This window comes from Gigantopelta aegis, chromosome 11, assembly GCF_016097555.1.
Source record: "Gigantopelta aegis isolate Gae_Host chromosome 11, Gae_host_genome, whole genome shotgun sequence".
Taxonomy (NCBI): Eukaryota; Metazoa; Mollusca; class Gastropoda; order Neomphalida; family Peltospiridae; genus Gigantopelta; species Gigantopelta aegis.
The window spans coordinates 28,603,773-28,625,779 of NC_054709.1; the positions used below are offsets into that span (position 1 = coordinate 28,603,773).

Below are 22,007 nucleotides of genomic sequence, written 5' to 3' on the forward strand. Positions count from 1 at the left end.
GGGTGTTTAAGTTTGACCTTCACAGTTGTCGCGTGCTTCTCTAAACACGGAAATGTAGCAAATTCTTGACCCGGAAGCTATTAGGCAGGCGCGAAGGGAAATATGGCGGGTAAGTTTGTGACGTTTATATTTTTTTTCTCTCACAATATGACATATTTGTAGCATTTAATTAAACTGTCCACGCTTTTATTAATTTTTTAAAGGAAGGGAAGACACATTGTCATATGTAGTTAGCTAAAACCAATCTTTATTTGAGTGAAAAGAATTAAAATTTTGCTAATTCATGAATTTTCATGGAAATTAATTTTGTGAATGAGAGAAATTAAAGATACTATCTCATCTTTCCAGAATTTAATAGGCTAATAATTTATTTTTTTTGGTCAAAAAAAATAAAACATCTCTGTCTTGCATTCTTGTATTCAAAGTTTATACTTGTTATTAATGTGAATGCTGGTCAACTCTCCGCAAAACCAATATTTTGAGCAATAATGCCATTAATGGTATTAAATATTGTTGAATTATGAATATGCACACCATTCGGAGTCCAAAAGCCTTGCCTGATCTTTCCTTTAAGGAAATAAGGGACAAACTCACAAACATCTTAAAACAGGCTTGACAGTTCATTATAATATCCGATATTAAGATCTACCCAATATAAAACCATTTAATAAGTGGTCGTAATAGCGGAGTTTCACTGTAATATTAATAAATAAAATGACACTAAAGTTATAGCTGTCCATTTTTAATTTTGTCACAATTATTTATGGACAGTGAAGTTTGGGGCAAGTTGTCCAAACACTGGAGCAAGTTGGTTTTGGGGAGAGTTGACCAGCATTCGAATGGAAAATGGGTTGTGCAAACTGTACTTACACAAGCGACGCGCGAACAAAACTAACGCTCTCACAATTTTCAGAGGCCTGCTGTACATAATGATAAACCTTTTATTGTAGTTGTTAACTATGGTTCGGACAGGAGCAGGTCAGCTCCCCAAAACCAACTCTGTAAAATATCCCACCATTACCACCTCTATTGAAGGAAATGTTTTATTTAACGATGCACTTAACACATTTTATTTACAGTTATATGGCGTCGGACATATGGTTAAGTACCACACAGATATAGACAGAAAAAAACTCGCTGTTGCCACTTCATAGGCTACTCTTTTCGATTAGCAGCAAGGGATCTTTTATATGCACTATCCCACAGACAGTACATACCACAGCCTTTGTTACACCATTTGTGGAACACTGGCTGGAACAAGAAATAGCCCAATGGGTCCACTGACGGGGATTGATCTCAGACCGACCGCTCATCAAGGAAACACTTTGCCACTGGGCTACGTCGTCTCATCTCTCCCCCCCCCCCCCCCCCCCCCCCCCCCCCCCCCCCCAGTCGTTAGGGTTAGTTTTAGCCGGAGCACTTAGCCATTCAAGAGCTAAACGGACATTTGGATGGTTATGATAGTCCTCACAGTCAGATGATTCTATAGCGAAAACACAGTATTGCTGTCTACCACTGTGTAGGCAAATATGCCCCCAGTAATACAATATTGTTAGTGTTTCTGTCAGAAAGAAATTGGCGCTATGGAATTGAATATTTACAATGTGTGTGCTGAATGCAACTGCAGTTGACAGGTGATATGTCCCATTTGGGGCCTCCACAAGAAAGAAAATAAGAGTCATTAATTTTGTCAAAAGGTTAACTTTAAAAAATTAAATTTTGGTATAGTGCCATACCCATTTTACCCTGTGGTTGTTATTTAATAACGCTATGAAATTATGAATATCTCATGAACGTCAGTGTACTCGGGCTAGATTAAGGTTAGTTTTTGGGTAAGGGTGAGGTTCCCTCTTTATACAAGTATCAGTATAATGCAGGGGATGGGGAGGTAACAGGTGGAAATATTTAGCCAACTCGTCCCATGTTGTACTTTGTGTATTTTTTTACTTTGTATTTTAGCAAACAAATCCATTGACCAGCAATTATTCAGCTTATTACAACAAACTTTACGGGAATTGGTTTGTTCAAGTTTTACTTTAAACTTTATTATATAGTCACACAGGCAGTCAATGAAATGGGCTGGAAACAACCTAGCCATCCATCAGGCCTTGACCATAAGTTTTTTTAGTGGTAGCCCTCAGTAAACATTGGTAGCCCCATAACTTTAAAATAAAAAGAGAAAAAAGCAAAGTCATTTTTTTTTTTTTTATATGTTTTAGGGTGGGTTTTTGTCGATTATGAGCATTATGCTGTGAATTATACACTAAAACTAAAAATGTATATTAAAACTACATGATAACCCTTAATGAACAATAAAGTTTTTAGTTTAAATCATTATACAGAATCTCGGGAAAATATTCAAAACTACATGTACGACATTAATATGTGACCGAATGAAGTGTCAAAACATGCCAAAACATTTGATAGCCTGACGGACTACCGAGGTTAGACAACTGGTAGTCCGAGTGAGAAATCGGTAGCCAAAACAGCCCGGGCTACCACTAAGGTTGAGCCCTGCATGTACAGTGCTCTACAAAGCCAGTTCAAATTTACTCTTCCCTTGCCAGTATAGTATAATATTTTAGTCGCCAGCCACTTATATTTAGTAGCCAGCTAATATATTCTTGTAATTAAATCTATTCATCTGCCATTTTACGGCACATTACTAATGCCACAATTGTTATTAGGACCACATTCGAAGGAACTTGTGAAGGAGTAATTCCTAGTTGTTAAATACTAATTACAAGTTAATGTTTGTGTCCGGTTCCACTAAAACAGTGAAGGACTATTAACTATCATTATCAGATTCCGTACCCAATAATTTTATTAAACAAAATTAAGCGAATTACTATTTTAATGGCACTGCTAAGATATGCATTTAAATTGCAGTACTCATTAAAAGTTAAATAAAAACATTGTGATAATAATTACCAGGCTTCAACATGTTACTAGTAGTTACCAATCGGCTACCTTACTTTTGGTTTAAATAATATTTATTTTCGTCAAATACTGCCTTGCAAATCTGTAAATACTGTTTTGTGAATAGTTGTGTCTTTAAAGCCATCTAAAGTCGCGTCATGAAAATATAAACATGTTTTCATACTCCAATGGTGAACACTACTTCCGACGTGATTAAAACAACATTCATGACTGGACGTGTCATTATTGTGGGGGGACCCGTTATCACGATAAGCACGACACGATTGGAGCCCAGCATAACGCATGTATAAGTCGACATTTAAAATAATTAACGTTTCAGTTGAAACAGACAAGAAAAGACACACAGTGAATCAACAATCTCATTTTAATACATAAATAAAACCTGGCTCTAAATGGGACAGGACCGACTTGGTCCAAAACTGAACTGGGGCCGAATTATTTCCAAACGCTTGAAATTCAAGTTAAGGGAGATAACATCATAACGAAGTATTACCTCCCTTAACGTCACCGTTATTCATAGTCCGATTAACTTGTCTTAAACTTTTATTTTTCCAACAAACTACTGATAGAAAACATGTTTTATGGAAGATACATTGCTACTGGTCCACTGTGTTTTCCGATGTCCAGTTTTGTTTACAGATTAAAGTAACATTATTGGACAGTCGCCAACTGGCTAATGTGATTTTATATTTTAGACACCAGGGAATGTTTTTAGTCGCCATGGCGAGTATTTTACTCGCATTGTAGAGCACTGATGTATACCTAGTTGGGTTCATAGTTGGTTCTTGTACTTTATTCCCATTGTTGCAGTTGCATTGTTCATGTTTGTTCTTCAGTCTTATAACTTGTTGTTTCAGGCATGAACATTCTCAATAATAAACTTGACGCCTACAAGTGTACAGCTAATGAAGCTATTCAACTCAAACTAGGTAAGTATGTGCAAGATACACGGGATGGTATTTCAAAATTTTAGGTTAAAGTTTGTTTTGTTTAACGATGCCACTAAAGCATATTGATTTATTAGTCATTCGCTATTTGGATGTTAACGATTTAGTAATTTTAACATATAATCTTAGAGGAAACCTGCTACATTTTTAATTAGTAGCGAGTGGTCTTTTATATGCACCATCCCACAGACAGGATAGCACATACCAAGTCATGTTTCACTGGCTGGAATGAGAAATAGCCCAATGGGGCCACCGACGGGGATTGATCGACTACACTTCATTTTATGTTCCAGTCAACGGGCTATAGGGGGCCTCCCTCAGAGAGAATGGATTAAGTTTAGGGTTAGGGTTAAGAAAACCATACAGTAATGATAAGAGTAATTAATTTTGTCAAAAGGTTAACTTAAACAAATAAAATTTCCAAAACATTTGCGTAATGCGCCATACCCGTTTTACCCTCTGGCAGAAACCCTGCCCAGTGTTAATTCAAAAATCAAACTGAGGACTGTATCCAGATGTTCTCGGTCTGAACATGTCCCTTCTCAAAAGAAAGTGGCACTGAAAATTCCCAATTTCTATGCTGAAAATACGCAATAATAATATAATATCTGTTCTAATAAATGTTCCATGTAGGATTTACTTGTGCTCATTTTCCTAATCTGTCTACACAAAAAAATCCTGGATGGACAAGTATTACGAACACGTTTGTGATTTTAATCATTTAAAGGCTAATTGTTTCCTTTCTATTTTCAGTCCGAGATGAGTCAGATGTTGAAGATTGTAAAAAGACATTTTACCCTGAGATGACACATCAGTTGTTTGGAGAGCAGTAAGTCCAGACATCTGATAATCCGGAGAACGATTGTTTCATTCGCGCATCGCTCGCATAAATCTAATTTCACATGACCTATTTCAGGGCTCGAACTTAAGAGTTTGTTCCCCACTGCCTTTTAAAAAGAAGAAAAAGCTGTTGAAACAGCCCACCGATGGCAATTTTGAGCATGCCTATGGCAATTTTTAAAACAAAAATGTTTTGCAGCAAATAAATATGACTCAGGGATGGTAATTCTCCTCGGACCAGCTGTTTTCCTCTCCTGGAACATTGCGTTTCCTCGCATTTTTATCATCCTTTACTCCAAAATGTGTCAGATGGCACAGATTTTAACCTAGGATTTCAAGAATTTCCGGGACTCTAGATTTCCTCTGACAGTTCACCAATTCCCACCCCTGATGGCTGAAAGGTTATTTTGTCGTATGTAGACATATTTCAAGTGTATATATGTTAAATACTGACATAATGTACACCAGATATATTCATTTTGCTGTTGTTGAGGAGTTTTACCGACAGCAGTAATTTTTATCCAGCGACTCAAAAGTGCCATCGGTGATGCTCCTTGTCGTTGTTCGTACCCTGCTATTTTTTTTTTTTTGTGCATTAAATTATGTGGCATCATGGTTAGGCCATCGGTCTACAGGCTGGTAGGTACTGGGTTCGGATCCCAGTCGAGGCATGGGATTTTTGATTTTTAATTCCAAACCCTGAGTGAGTGCTCCGCAAGGCTCAGTGGGTAGGTGTAAACCACTTGCACCGACCAGTGATCCATAACTGGTTCAACAAAGGCCATGGTTTGTGCTATCCTGCCTGTGGGAAGCGCAAATAAAATATCCCTTGCTTCTTGTCGTAAAAGAGTAGCCTATGTGGCGACAGCGGGTTTCCTCTAAAAAAACAGTGTCCGAATGACCATATGTTTGACGTCCAATAGCCGACGATACGGTCAAAAATCAATGTGCTCTAGTGGCGTCGTTAAATAAAACTTTACTTTTTTTACTTTTAAATGTGCAAATGTTAAATATTGTCAGATAATGTACACCAGGTGTATACATTTCGCCATTGTTGAGGAGCTTTACCGACAGCACAAAAGTGCCATCGGTGATGCTCTCTACCTATGGTAATTTATATCTCAACGACGGCAATTGGTGTCGGTTATGCCGTTACGTTCGAGCCCTACAAATTTACAATTCTCAGAGGCACCTGTATTGGTTTGTAACACCTGTATTAGTTTGTAAACACCTGTATTAGTTTGTTTTCTGGTGTTTTGGGTCATAGGTGCAAATCCACTCGGTGGACAAATTCTGATCCTTTAGACATCGTATGATGAGTATTTTAGTTAATAACCAGCGTTGAATTAGGAGATAACCATGTGGAGTGTTTAGATTTGCAGGTGTTATTGTCTATTTGATCCCGCATATGTCATTTTTGGCCGAAGGCATTAGCCTGAGGTTAAAAATGAAAAATTTGCTGGCATCAAATAGACAATAACACCCACTGTAAACTGAATCGGTTTTCTATGGAACTAACTGTATATTTGGTATTTTGGGGAAAAAATACCTTGCTACAAACTAACTGTAGACCCTTGAACCATCAACTTGGCCTGTTCCAATTGCTAATGATGTCATTAGCTTTCCGGGTGTTATTTTCATTTGATCCGGGGGAAAAGAATGTAATTAACCAATCATAATACAGAACACACTCACCATCAGTTTACAATTTTCATTATCAAACCTTTTTAAGACATCTTGTTAAAAAAACGTTTACCCTCTTTAAAATATTTTTTTTTCTTCTTTTTACTTGCAGGGAAAGTATTTTTGGTTACAAAGACCTTACAGTGCAGATGTTCTACAGTGCGGCGAAGCTGAACACGTACATCAACATGAAATATTCAGACAAGATCTCGAAAGACAAGTTTTTCGATTCAGGAATTTCATTACCGGAGGTAATACTGAGAGGAGATGTTTGGAAGGAAAAAGGGGAAGGTTATAGCCCAGTGGCAAAGCATTCGTTTGAGGTGCAGTCGGTTTGGGATCAATCCTCATCGATGGGCCCATTGGGCTATTTCTCGCTGCAGCCAGTGCACCACGACTGGTATATAGAAGGCCGTGGAATGATACATATAAAAGATCCCTTGCTGCTAATGGAAAAATGTAGTGGGTTTCCTGTGATGACTACAAGTCGTGATTACCAAATATTTTACATCTAATAGCCAATGATTAATTAATCAATGTGCTCTAGTTGTGTTGTTAAACAAAACAAACTTTAAATTGCGAGCCTATAGGTTATCACATTTATGGAGTTTAGAATTCCCGTTATAATCTCTTCACTAATAGGGTGTTACTTTGTTATTCGTTCATATTGCTGTTTTCATCCTGATGTAGGGCTTGAACTTAAGAATTTGTCTCCCTTGGCAATTTTAAAAGTTATTGCCATGTATGAAAAGGCCCACAGACGGCAGTTTTGAGCCTGCTTATTGCAATTGGAGTTTTTAGTGACATTTTCAGCAAATAAACATGACTGAAAGGTTATTTTGCTGTGTGTAGACATATTTCAAACATGCAAGTGTTACATATTGGCAGATATTGTACACCAGGTGTATACATTTTGTCATTGTCACGGAACTTTATTGATGGCACAAAAGTGCCGTCGGTGATGCTCTCTAACTACTGCAATTTATATCTCAGTGACTGCAATTGATGTCGGTGCCGTCGAACCCTGCTGATGCATCCGTATGTCATTTATAATTAAGCAGCACACAGAATTTAGATGTGGTACTGTTGTTTTAAACACTTTGGTGAAGAACGAAGTACCGTTCTTGAATTTCTTGATGTGGTAACCTGAATGACAATTGTTAACTTATTTCAATGTACGTAGCCCAGAGGTATAGCGATCATTTGATGTGCTGTTGGTCTAGGATCGATCCCCGTCTGTGGGCCCATTGGGCTATTTCTCGTTTTCCATCCAGTGCACCATGACTGGTATATCAAAGGCTGTGGTATGTGCTATCCTGTCTGTGGGATGGTGCATATAAATAATAAAAGATCTCTTGCTACTAATGAATCAATTTTCAAATGACTACTAAACATTTTAAAAACAAAATGTTTCCTGTATGTGTTATCCTGTCATGGGATGGTGCATATATAAGATCCCTTGCTACAAATAGAAAAATGTGGCGGGTTTTCACTCTGAAACTATGTCAGAATTGCCAAATGTTTGACATCCAGTAGCCTATGATTAATAAATCAATGTGCTCTAGTGGTGTTGTTAAACAAAACAAAGTTTATCTTTTTTATTTCATTGCCTAAGAGCACTCATTTGAGATGTGTGGTATTGGGATCAAACTCACAGGGGTGGGAATTCTCGGATCAGCTGTTTTCCTCTCGTAGAACATTGCATTTCCTTTCATTTTAATCGTCCTTTCCTCCAAAATGTGTCAGATGGCACAGATTTTAACCTAGGATTTCATGAATTTCCGAGACCCCTCTAGATTTCCTCTTTTTTTTTTTACAGTTCACCAATTCCCACCCCTAAACTCAATCAGTTTAAAGTGCTAGTCGAGAGTGGTTGAGCCAAAGGGTCAAATCCCCTCAATGGACCCATTCTCTGATTGAATTTGTTTCTTGCGACTGGTATGTATCAAAGGCTGTGGTATGTCTTGTCTTGTCTTGTCTGTGGGAAAGTGCATACAAAAAAATCCCTGTCTGCTAAAGGGAAAATTTATAGTTTTCTGATGACACTATTTTGATTATTTATTAGTCCCCTTCCATTCCAACCGGTTTCATCTCGCTGTCAGTCTGTCCGTTCATCTGTCCCACATACACTTTTTCGAATGTTTTTTTTTTTTAGAATGTCTTAAGATATTAACCTGAAATTTTGTGTATAGCTTTATCATGTACTGTTACAGATCAAGTGTGACTTCCATGGCGATATAGCCACTTTTCAATGAGGTGTGGTCCTTTAATTTAGCTGATAACAAAGAATTGTTGGGCCCGTCAGGGGACATGTATTGGTTTAGCAGTACTCTCAAAATGCTTGTTGGTAATATTATTATTTTATTTTATTTAAATTTTTTTTTTTTGCAGGCAGATAATGTTTTGGCAACTATCACGAAGCACGTTCCACCTGGCTTTACATCGAACTTGGACGATTTTCTCACATCTTTGGCAGATGATGCCGATTTCAAACCATTTGGAGCAAAACTTCATTCCTACACAGTACACAAAGGTATGGCTCCATACAGATTTTTGTGGAAAGGAAAATTTTATTAACAATGCCACATTGATCATTATAAAGTAACTTGCAGGACACGTTTCAGACAAACATTTTCATATGTCCGTTGTGCAAATTTAAATTCATGTCAACCACTACGCTTCCACCCCTCTTGGAGAATATTCAATAAACAAGCAAAACGGCAGAAAAAATGTTTGTACTTTTTTACCTAGGAGATCTCAACAAAGTCAATATAGGTGTTATGATTACAATCTAAAAGGTAGAATCTGTCATTGTAATGTGGGGTTTTTTTTCAAATTTTGTGACGAGGCAAATGGTATGGGGAATCTGAAGATATTAAAGGCAGGAGAGTAATTTCTTGTAGTAGTTAACGGTTCATACTTTAGGTTTTAAAATTAACATTTTCAATCTATTAAAAAAAAAAACATTTCTAGACTGGGTTCAATCCTCGTTGGTGACCTGTTGGGCTGTTTCTTATTTCAGCCAGTGCACTACAACTGATATATGAAAGGCCGTGGTATGTGCTGTACTGTCTGTGGGATGGTGCATATAAAAGATCCCTTGCTAATAATGGACAAATGTTTCGGGTTTTCTCTCTAAGACTATATGTCAAAATTACCAAATGTTTGCTATCCAGTAGCCGATGATCAATAAATCAGTGTGCTTTAGTGGTGTTGTTAAACAAAACAAACTTCAACTTGAAAAATACATTTACAAAATCAATCTGTTTACAATAAATTTGAAATATATCAATGTAGTACAGACAGTAGTACACATAAAAAAAAAAATTGACTTGTGGTAACATTTTGGTCTATTGGGATTAAGTTTCTCACTAGTTACTTAGGTAAAAAAAAATGTACAGACCAATTTCAGGTTAACTAAGATTTTGAATTATTGTTTCCTGAATTGTATTTGACACCCTTGATATGATAAATGAAGTACTGTTCTCAACTATGAAAAGGTGCTCTACTGGTGTTGTTAAAATACAGTTTACGTTATTTCCATTTTGTTGTTTTTATTTCAATAGCAAAATGTTACATTATTTTCAGAATAAGATTATGTAATGTCTGTTTGCTATGTAGATAGAGATTATTTATTATACGATTTTGTGTCGTACTGATTTTACGAAATGAGTGTCAGGATTATTTATTACCTGAGCAAGAGCGAGTGTAATACATTAATCCTAACACGAGTTTCGTAGAAAACCAGTACGATTCATATGCAAGTGTAATAATTTCTTTATTATCCACATTATCCATAATATTATTTTTATGAACAATAAGCTAGGACCATGTCAAAACGTTTGAAACATAACTAAAAAGACACATTTTTTTAACTGACGTCATTTTTTATGAGCGTTTACACTAAGGAAGCCACATTAAGTTATGATGTCGCTTCACAAAATTACGTCATTTGTGGTGCACATGAAATCATTATGACACACGTGGGTCATACTGATTATATTTCTCTGAATATCTTGAAGTATGTGGATAATAAATTATAATATGTAAGTTAGTGAACTTAGGGTTCCAACCATAACACATGTCCGGGGCAATAAATAAGAAAACAAAATGACTGACATGTAATAACCTATTGGTAACCTGAATAACTGTTCTCAGTTTATTTTAGTGAGTGAATTGGACTTCATTGATCTATTATTTATCTATAATTCAGATTTTGTCCACTTTTCTTTATTCTGAAATGATTTCTGATGTTTTAAGATGGTACGGAGCGGGAATTTGAAATCTACAAAACAGACATTGAGTGTCCAGGTTTCCGAGCGTATCATGAACGTCTGCAGACATTTATTCTTTTCTACATCGACGCAGCCTCGTTTATAGATGTCGATGATGACAGATGGCACTATTACCTTCTGTAAGTAAAACATTCTCAGTTAAAGAGACTTCCTGGACAGGGCTAGCTCTGGGTTAGACGTCAAACTAATTTGTGCTAATCGTGATGACGTCATATTAACCTTTAGACTACTGGATTAATTTTTGACAAAAACCATGTTGAGTGGGTACAAGTTTATAATTTTTACTCACATATATTCACTTAAATGTTTTATAAATACATGTAATAAAGTTTATATATGAATCAATAAGTATTATTTTTGTGGGTTTTTGTAATTTTTACGATATTTTAGATCGGTTAATGGTGATTTAACATTAAGCAAAACTTTTAAAAGACGCATTTTCTTAAGGGCATTTCAGGGTTCCAGCTGGAAAATTTTCATTAATAGCCAAAGTTGTAGCCAAATGTTTACTTTTATAGCCACGATATAAATTTTATAGCCAAAAAAGCGGATTGAAAATTTTAATATTTATATTTGTGTAATTTATTCTCAAATTCATGTGGTGTATTTGTCCTAGTGAGCAAACATTTGTGATTCTTCATACGATCAACAAGCCTATCGCCGATAGTATCGCTATCGGTGGTCGAAATGTCAACCAGGTACTTGCCGTCATAATTATCTTTAGTTTCATCCTCAGTAGTGGCAGCGCAAGTTTCAGTTGATTCGTTGATGTCGGTGTCAGCCATGTGGACTTCCCGAACGGGTAGAAGCATATCTGTACCTGAGATTTCAAATCGCGATCCCGTTTGTACTTGGTTGGTCACGGCATTGTGTTGTAATCACTGGCGGTCCCGCAACGCTTAGCGTCACCATGTGATAACTGTGATTAAAGATCACATTTGAACGAGCGTTTGATTTACTAGAACAATGTTTTAAAATTAAACCTAAAACAATGATACAAAATGCAAATTATCTTGGTAGATAAAACATAAGAATATAATTCGGTGTGAAACTTAAATGAAAAATTGTGGACCCGCATATCTGGCGTTTTAAAGGGGCATTCCTGAATTTACTGCATTGTAAGATGTTTCAGACTAATACAATATTTATACGATTAAACTTACATATTAAATATATTTTCTGGTTTAGAATATCAGTGTCTGTATATTCAATGCGTTTCTGGTCATCTTAATATTTGTAAGAAGCCCAAACTAGATTTTGTATTCAAATAATTTTTAGGAAATATAATGAAAATTAACATAGTACAAATATTAGAACGATCAGAAACACGTTTAATATACAGCCACTAATATTCTAAACAAGAAAATATATTTAATATGTAAGTTTTATCGTAGAAATATTTTATTAGTCGATAACATCTTAAAACATTGCAGTAAACTCAGGAATGTCCCTTTAATAGGTTATACCGAGCTTACGCAAACTGAAATAAATATATTCATACGAATGAAGTACTCGATCGAACAGAGCCCTATATGTAGATTTTATTCGTGAGGAATCGTTCACGATTTGATTGGTTCACGATTCACTGCATCCACCTTTTATTTTATTAAGGGCCATGGGCGTACATAGGGGGGATTCGATGGGTTCAACCGAACCCCCCCCTGAAATCGCTTTTTTTTATAATTTAATATATCTGACATTGATATCTGACATATTTACTCAACATAGAAATATATGCCCAATATCTCTGCAATCTATTTTGGAACCCCCCTTTTCAAAATCCTATGTATTGGAACCCCCTTTTTCAAAATCCTATGTACGCCCATGAGGGCAAGGATTTGGGCATATATTTTCTTTGGATTGCGGCGACATTAAATATATATATATATATATATATATATATATATATATATATATATATATATTAGGAAAATAAGATAATCCGAATTTCGGGAAACATTGGTTGAAAAAAATAAATCGCCAATTTGTATCGCCTGATTGACCAGATTATAGCCAAATTTGTGATAATTCGCTAATTGGCGACAATGGCGAACAGCAGCTGGAACCCTGGCATTTGTTTCCAGCTGTCCAGTATTAATGTCCATTATTCCCAATAACTGGTTTTCTGACCAGAATGTTTAAAAAAAAAAACGAACTACGATTCATATCCCAATATTTGGTGATTTTCATTATTGGTAAAACGATCAAATTTATTATCAAATTAGCTGTCACAATCCGCTATTGATCCCTGAAAATGGCCGCGACGTGGTTGGTCTGGGATCGATCCTCGTTGGTGGACCCATTGAGCTGTTTATCATTCCAGCTAGTGCACTGTGACTGGTATATCAAAGGCTGTTTTATGTCGGATAGTGCACACAAAAGATCCCTTGCTACTAACAACAAATTTAGCAGGTTTAACTTTATACATACTTTTGAATTTGAACCATAATGGACAAATATTTTTGTTAAATTGGATTCGATAACAAATGGGAACTGTTGAATGTTTTAGGTCTATAATATGCAGTATTATTTTTGTGTAATTTTTGTTTTTCAGGTTTGAAAAATACAAGTCGAATGGAAATCCGATGTACGCCATCGTTGGGTATATGACTGTATATAATTATTACGCTTACCCAGAGAAAATCCGACCAAGAATAAGGTGTGTGTTCAGTAACTATAAATGTTTAGTCCCCAACCGGTCCAACCGGAGGGGACTAATGAGTTTTACTGTGCTTGAGATATGAATTGCTGTCAGTCAGGGGATTGACTGATTGTAGTTTTTTTACCAATGGATAAAAATGATTGCTATTGGTTGAAAGAACAAGCAACTTTGTTGCCAGAGTTACTTGTTTAACCTTTAGACTACTGGATTATTTTATTACAAAAACCATGTTGAGTGGGTACAAGTATGTAATTTTTACTCCCATATATTTACTTGAATGTTTTATAAATACATAAAATAAAGTTCATATTTGAATGCTAAGTATTATTTTCGTGTTTTAAAAAAAAGAAGATATTTTAGATAAGTTAATGTTGATTAAAATTAGGCAAAAAAAAGTCGCATTTATTTACAGACATTTGTGGCCAGCTGTCCACTATTTTTGTCCATTAATCCCATATTGGGGAATGCACTGTATACAGTGTACAGTATGTCGACTGGCGTGACATCGGTTAAAATTGCCACAGTTCAAAACTGCCATTGTTAAGCATTTTGCAAACAAAATAATTGCTGTATGTAACAAATTCTTGAGTTTGAGGGATTTTTTATAGTTATTGACACTTTCTCAGTGTCTTAAATATTTTTAAAACGTATGATAGTCAGATTCTTACATGGGTTTTTTTTTTGGGGGGGGGGGGTTAAGTGTGAAAATAACATATAAAAATTTTTTGACATTAATACTGAAATACAAAATACATATAATTATTATATTCTTTTTTTCTTCAGTCAAGTATTAATCCTGCCCCCATTTCAGAAGCAAGGTCATGGTGCCCAGCTTCTTCAAACGTTCTACAATGACTGCTACACGAGATCTGAGGTTTTAGATATTACAGGTAAAACGGAATGAATGAATGAATGAATGTTTAACGACACAATGCCCAGCTTCTTCAAACGTTCTACAATGACTGCTACACGAGATCTGAGGTTTTAGATATTACGGAATGAATGAATGAATGAACGAACGAATGAATGAATGTTTAACAACACCCCAGCACAAAAATACACATCGGCTATTGGGTGTCATAAATGGTAAGTATATGAAAATATTATTTATATAATTATGTAAGGAGCTGTGGGGAAAAGTATATCACAATACATAAATCAAGGTGAGTGTATCTTAAAACGAGGTAAAATGGTTTCATATTGTATTCCTACCTTTTTCACGTCTCAAAATACGAGTTGATTGAACCAATTGATTTTGGGTGAAAGATTCTTTTTTAAATTTAATATTTAAGAGAGAGGATAATTTGTCTTAAATAATTAAAAGTCAAAGTTGAGAATTTGAACTAGCTGAAAAATTCAAAATTGTCTGGCCAACAAGAATAGATATATTTGGCAACAGAAATAATTTGGAATCATTTAAATTCCACCCAGAATTAATTTTGAAGTTTTAAAAATATTTTGATTTCTGTTCATATTTTTTAAATATACTTACCTTGATTTTTGTATTCTACAAATGTTTTTGGATATGCTTACCGAGATATTTGATGTACTTGCCTTGTTTGACACCCAACAGCCGATCTCTATTTTTGTGCTGGGATGTCGTTAAACATCCATTAATACATTAAAAATTGTCTGGCACTTTATGCATAATAATTTGTTTATTTTCATTAGTTCCTATAACAATCAAATGGTCTGATTATTTCAAACTCCACTTCAGAGCAGTTTCATATCGTTGAGAGAATTGATTGCGGACCTGGTTATCTTGCAGATGATTAAAAAAATCGACTTCCTGGTTCTAAAATCGGGGGATTAATTTTTCAATCACGCCAACTGTCTTATTTCAAGGCCAGCTTTTTTCAAACAGATTGCTTCAAAAAGGTATGTAACTCGTGTTTTCATGTTGAGTATATATTGAAAAAAAAAAAAGTTTCATTTATTATTATGTTTGAATATTAATTTCTTTTCACATTACCTGTCCTCAAACAAGTGTACCGGACTACTAGCCGTAAGGGAGAGTGCACTTGTTTGAGGACAGGTAATGTATCCATAAAAGAGAAAACACTCCAAGTTTTCTCCATTTGTATGACATTTATTTGCTGCTTTCAGTCGAAGATCCATCAGAAAACTTTCAGCGGTTACGAGACTTCGTCGACACAAACAACTGTATCAAACTCCGCTACTTCCAGACGGATTATTTATACGAGGGTTTTTCAGAAGATATGGTTCGGGAAGCTCAGGACAAACTGAAGCTCAGCAAGGTTAGTGTGTACAGACATGAGCAGTTTCCTACTTCGAATCACTCATTCAGTTAAAAAATTGAATTTCGTACTTGTACCAAATTCATGTTCAAGTACATTGTCCTGGAAAAAATTACCTCGGGTATCTTGGTTGTTTTTCCAGGACAGAATTTAGTTAATAGTTAGCAAGAGAGAAATCGGTGACGGCTTTAAAACGGCACAACAAGCCGATAGAATCCCCTCGGTAAACTCATTCTTTGACTGATTTTCCCCATTCCAATCATTGACTCATATATTAATGGCTTTGGTATGTGCTGTCTTTTCGGTAGCAAAGTGTGTATAAAAGATCCTTTGCTAATGGGAAAATGATGTGGGTTTCCTTTTACGTGTCACAATGACCAACAGTTTTACATCGAATAGCCGTAACAGTGGTGACTTCGTCAACTTTTTAATATTTCTTAACATGAATTGAGATGATTATCTATGGATATAACTTACCATAGTTTGACATCCAATAGCCAATGTATTTTACGTGCTGCTGTCGTTAATTCTATGGACACAACTGTCCACAACACCAAATATGTTTATGGTATACAAGACACTTAATTCCATGAAAAAAGAGACGGGAGTATCTCCACAATTAACATCTTGTCGGGGGTTTTTTCTAGAGGCAGGCTCGTCGGGTGTACGAGATCCTCCGGTTAAAAGTAACGGATGAAAAGAACAAGGAACTGTTCCGTCGATTTAGACTGGAAGTCAAAAAGAGGCTGAACGCACCATTTCAGGTGAGAATGTACAGATGAAAGTTCATTGGATAGGTTTTAACGTGCACATTCAGAACAAGCTGATGTAGCACACGCCTGCTTCGAATTTGAGATTTTAGCACTACCTGCAGGTAGATTTTAACATGCACATTCAGAACAAGCTGATGTAGCACTACCTGCAGGCTTCTAGGTAGATAGGTAGGTTTTAACGTGCACATTCAGAACAAGCTATTGTAGCACACGCCTGCCTCGAATTTGAGATTTTAGCACTACCTGCAGGCTTCTAGGTAGATAGGTAGGTTTTAACATGCACATTCAGAACAAGCTGATGTAGCACACGCCTGCCTCGAATTTGAGATTTTAGAACTACCTGCAGGCTTCTAGGTAGATAGGTAGGTTTTAACGTGCACATTCAGAACAAGCTGTTGTAGCACACGCCTGCCTCAAATTTGAGATTTTAGCACTACCTGCAGGCTTCTAGGTAGATAGGTAGGTTTTAACATGCACATTCAGAACAAGCTGATGTAGCACACGCCTGCCTCGAATTTGAGATTTTAGCACTACCTGCAGGCTTCTAGGTAGATAGGTAGGTTTTAACATGCACATTCAGAACAAGCTGATGCAGCACACGCCTGCCTCGAATTTGAGATTTTAGAACTACCTGCAGGCTTCTAGGTAGATAGGTAGGTTTTAACATGCACATTCAGAACAAGCTGATGTAGCACACGCCTGCCTCGAATTTGAGATTTTAGAACTACCTGCAGGCTTCTAGGTAGATAGGTAGGTTTTAACATGCACATTCAGAACAAGCTGATGTAGCACACGCCTGCCTCGAATTTGAGATTTTAGAACTACCTGCAGGCTTCTAGGTAGATAGGTAGGTTTTAACATGCACATTCAGAACAAGCTGATGTAGCACACGCCTGCCTCGAATTTGAGATTTTAGAACTACCTGCAGGCTTCTAGGTAGATAGGTAGGTTTTAACATGCACATTCAGAACAAGCTGTTGTAGCACACGCCTGCCTCGAATTTGAGATTTTAGAACTACCTGCAGGCTTCTAGGTAGATAGGTAGGTTTTAACATGCACATTCAGAACAAGCTGATGTAGCACACGCCTGCCTCGAATTTGAGATTTTAGAACTACCTGCAGGTAGATTTTAAAATGCACATTTAGAACAAGCTGTCATGGGCACAGGTGCCAGCTTCTCCGTCCAGGAACAGAAAAGGGGTGGGACAGGTTGTCGTCCACAGTGGCATGTACAAGGGAGCGGAAATGGGTGGGAGAGGTGGTCGTCCACACTGGCATGTACAAGGGAGCGGAAATGGGTGGGAGAGGTGGTGGGAGAGGTGGTCCACACTGGCATGTACAAGGGAGCGGAAATGGGTGGGAGAGGTGGTCGTCCACACTGGCATGTACAAGGGAGCGGAAATGGGTGGGAGAGGTGGTCGTCCACACTGGCATGTACAAGGGAGCGGAAAGGGGTGGGAGAGGTGGTCGTCCACACTGGCATGTACAAGGGAGCGGAAAGGGGTGGGAGAGGTGGTCGTCCACACTACAAGGGGCATGTACAATGTACAAGGGAGCGGAAAGGGGTGGGAGAGGTGGTCGTCCACACTGGCATGTACAAGGGAGCGGAAATGGGTGGGAGAAGGGGTGGGAGAGCGGAAATGGGTGGGAGAGGTGGTCGTCCACACTGGCATGTACAAGGGAGCGGAAAGGGGTGGGAGAGGTGGTCGTCCACACTGGCATGTACAAGGGAGCGGAAAGGGGTGGGAGAGGTGGTCGTCCACACTGGCATGTACAAGGGAGCGGAAATGGGTGGGAGAGGTGGTCGTCCACACTGGCATGTACAAGGGAGTGGAAATGGGTGGGAGAGGTGGTCGTCCACACTGGCATGTACAAGGGAGTGGAAAGGGGTGGGAGAGGTGGGCACTGGCATGTACAAGGGAGCGGAAAGGTGGTCGTCCACACCGGGTACAAGGGAGTGGAAAGGGGTGGGAGAGGTGGTCGTCCATACTGGCATGGGGAAAGGGGGGGGAGAGGTGGTCGTCCACAGTGGCATGTACAAGGGAGCGGAAAGGGGTGGGAGAGGTGGTCGTCCACACTGGCATGTACAAGGGAGTGGATGGGTGGGAGAGGTGGTCGTCCACACAAGGCATGTACAAGGGAGCGGTACAAAGTGGAAAGGGGTGGGAGAGGTGGTCGTCCACACTGGCATGTACAATGGGGGAGTGGGAAAGCGGAAAGGGGTGGGGTGGGAGAGGGGTGGGAGGTGGGTGGGTGGGAGAGGTGGTCCACTGGCCGGCATGTACAGGTGGGCATGTACAAGGGAGCGGAAGGGGTGGGGAGGTGGGAGTACAAGGGAGCGGAAATGGTGGGAGAGGTGGTCCTCCACCACAGGGGTGGGAGAGGTGGGCACACTGGCATGTGCAAGAGCATGCAAGGGAGTGGAAATGGGTAAGTAGTCCACACCGATCATGGGGAGGTCAGTAGGGGCGGGTGGTCGTCCACATCTGCAGGCTTCTGATGTACAATTTCTGATTTCTATGGGAGAGGTGGTTTACTGGCATGTACAAGGGAGCGGAAATGGGAGAGGTGGTCGTCCACACTGGCATGTACAAGGGAGCGGAAATAATAGAGGTGGGGTACTGGCATCCATCTCTTTGTCCACACTGGCATGTACGAGTGGAAAGGGGTAGCACACTGGCATGTACAAGGGAGCGGAAATGGGTGGGAGAGGTGGTCGTACACACTGTAATGTATAAGGGAGTGGAAATGGGTAAGGTGGTCGTCCACACCGGCATGTACAATGGAGCGGAAATGGGTGGGAAGGTGGTCGTCCAATGGCATGTGTGGAAAGGGGTGAGGTGGTCGTCCACACTGGCATGTACAAGGGAGTGGAAAGGGGTGGGAGAGGTGGTTGTTAAATAACACATTTCCTTCCTACATGTACTTCCTTCGTAAAAAGAGAAATTGATTTAAGTTTTTAATATTCTAATGACTACTACCAGATGCCCATGGGTTTTCCTGTCCATGCAAACGTCCCAGGGCTAGCTTTGGCACTCAACAAATTCACCAACTGTAATTTAAAAAAATAATTGTTGAATTTTATTTTAATTTGACAAAATAATTTAGTGTAATAAATCATATTTTGTCAGAAAATAACTGGGTTTCTGCAANTAGCCCATGATGTGGCGACAGTTTTTAAAGTGTAAAGCTGTATCCTAACCGGACGTGTGTGACGTGAGAAATTTAGGATACTGCGATTGAAATCAATGATTTCTAAAATAATTGCTCACATCGCTTGCATCCGGTTAGGATACAAAATAACTGGGTTTTTGCAATTTTTTAAATTTAAGAGATGGTGAAATTTTTCTAATCACCCAGAACTATCCCTGCTTACATATGGATGTTAGACTTCTCCATTTTCACAGATTAACTTCATAATCAACCGATTTTGTAATTTCAGAAAAATGGTCGTGACTTTCAGAAGTTGGAGAGAGCTTTGCAACCCGAGGAACTTTCCCAAACTCTTGGTTGCATGTCGACGGAACAACGGATCACATTTCTGGAACTGTCGTTCGAGGAGCTGATGGAACATTATCGCCATGTGCTCGACAGAATATCTATAACCTAGTATGACGAACTACAGAAACCGAACCATATCATGTGTTCTCAGAGAGCGATTTACAATAACAATTTGGTTCTTTTGTATTTATGGTGAATGCAAGAATTGTAGTCGCTGAAAACATTTTCAGAATGTTCAAATGTGATTGTTGTTGAAGACAAAAATTGTGGCCTCTTGAGAATTTTTGAAAATATTCAGATGTGATCTATTGGTTAATACAAGAGTTGTTATCACTAAAAAAAAATTCAAAATATTTGAATATGATATATGGTGAATAACCAAACTTGTCAGTCAAAATGTTTTCAAAATATCTTGACATAATTTAATTTGTAATGAAAACAAGAATTGTAACCACTCAAAACATTTTCAAAATATACTAATGGGATGAAATGAGGGAAGACACATTGTATTTGACACCGAATTTCAATTCGCTTTTATAGTCGTTATTGATGTATAAAATAGAGAGATGGAATTGAATGCCAGGAACTCGGTTACAGGTTCTGGTAGTCGATATATGGGGCGGGACATAGCCCAATGATAAAGCGCTGTCTGTTTAGGATCAATTCTAGTTAGTGAGCCCATTGGGCTATTTCTCGTTCTAGCCAGTGCACCACGACTGTATATCAAAGACCGTGATATGTGCTATTCTGTCTGTGGAATGGTGCATATTATTGATCCTTTGCTACTAATGGGGAAAATGTAGCGGGTTTCCTGTCTAGGGCAATATGTCAAAATTACCAAATATTTGACATCCAATAACAGATGATTATAAATCAGTGTGCTCTAGTGGTGTTGTTAAACATTACAAACTTTTCGTAAATAATATTTGCTATTATTATTTATGTGTTGCCTTATTTCTTTCCCTCATTATATTTAATTCAATGCGATTTATGTAGAAAACAAAAAGTGAAGTCATTGAAAACATCTTCAAAATATTTGACGTATGTGACTTATGGTGAATATAAAAATTAGTAATCGCTAGAATTATAGGAAAAAGTGTTCAAAATATTTAACTTACCCGGTAAATCAATCAAAACCTGTTTAAATTTTTTGAGTAAATATGATATATGATGGATAAAAGAATTGCTTCCACTTGATATACTTGTAGTATTTGTCATTTCTTATCGAAACCTAGCTGCAAATTGGTGCGAGGACCAGCTAAAAACAATGTTACTAAAATCAAATAAGTTAAATCTTGTTATAGTAATAAAGACATTTTGAAACCGTGTGATTATGTTGTATTACACATATGTGGAATCTGGACCGGAACTTTTAAATGGGGAATTCCCTTTTTCTTTTTACTGCAGTTAGCGCCTTTTATTTACGGACGTCATATATGATTTACAAATGACGTCACGTCATATTTGAAACATTGCACAAGGCTTCCACAGATTATGATTCTTAACGTTAAGTAAATCCATGAAAGGAGTTTTGATCATAGATTTAACAAAGTGGTGTTATGATGTTAAATTGAAAACCGTTTTTGTAAAACATAAAAGAAGGTATGTAATAAATACAGAACTTAACATACATTGTTTTCGCTTCCTATTTATTGCACAAGTTTATTTTGCGAAAGAACATACCACTTGACCGCTACGTGCTCTTGTATATATTCTTGCGCAAAATAAAGCGAAAACAACGTATAAAATGCTATATATTTATTAAAAAATATTTTATAGCCCTTACTTATACCTTAATGGTGTTACATTACAGAACAAAGTAGCAGATTCAAACCATTTTATTGGTCAAAGTGAACACTTCTTTGTTTTCCTTTAAAAAACTAGATTTGTAGGAGTGATGCAAGTGCTGAAATAATCTCGTAAAACAAGTTAATAGATTGGATGATCAGTCCCATGTATTCTGTGATAATGTGAACAGGAACGTGAGAAAAAAACGAACAGTATTCAAGTGTGTATGTATGTGTGGAAGAGAAAGTGACATATTACAGCTTAAATTTTGGGGGTTGGGGGTTAAACTTTTAAAAATCAAAAGGAACTCCCAGGTTGCA

General features: G+C 37.6%; 1 protein-coding gene across 2 annotated transcripts; it reads left to right on the forward strand.

The window, feature by feature from the left end:
• The first annotated feature begins 48 nt into the window (after positions 1-48).
• Positions 49-21,225, forward strand: LOC121385544 (histone acetyltransferase type B catalytic subunit-like). 2 transcript variants are annotated; one of them, XM_041516254.1, is made up of 11 exons: positions 49-109; positions 3,798-3,869; positions 4,641-4,716; positions 6,523-6,661; positions 8,802-8,943; positions 10,671-10,824; positions 13,260-13,364; positions 14,151-14,257; positions 15,474-15,625; positions 16,273-16,389; positions 19,841-21,225. In XM_041516254.1, exons 1-11 carry the CDS (start codon positions 103-105, stop codon positions 20,006-20,008), a joined length of 1,239 nt encoding a protein of 412 aa, XP_041372188.1. In that variant the 5' UTR covers positions 49-102; the 3' UTR covers positions 20,009-21,225. The 2 variants fall into 2 exon arrangements, with proteins under 2 accessions (XP_041372188.1, XP_041372189.1); XM_041516255.1 differs by lacking the exon at positions 49-109 and adding an exon at positions 1,996-2,018.
• Positions 21,226-22,007: the final 782 nt, after the last annotated feature.

Coding starts and splice junctions, on each gene's coding strand:
- LOC121385544 (XM_041516254.1), top strand. Junction 10,825..13,259: donor AGATGGCACTATTACCTTCT/GTAAGTAAAACA, acceptor TTTGTTTTTCAG/GTTTGAAAAATACAAGTCGA. Junction 15,626..16,272: donor ACAAACTGAAGCTCAGCAAG/GTTAGTGTGTAC, acceptor GGTTTTTTCTAG/AGGCAGGCTCGTCGGGTGTA.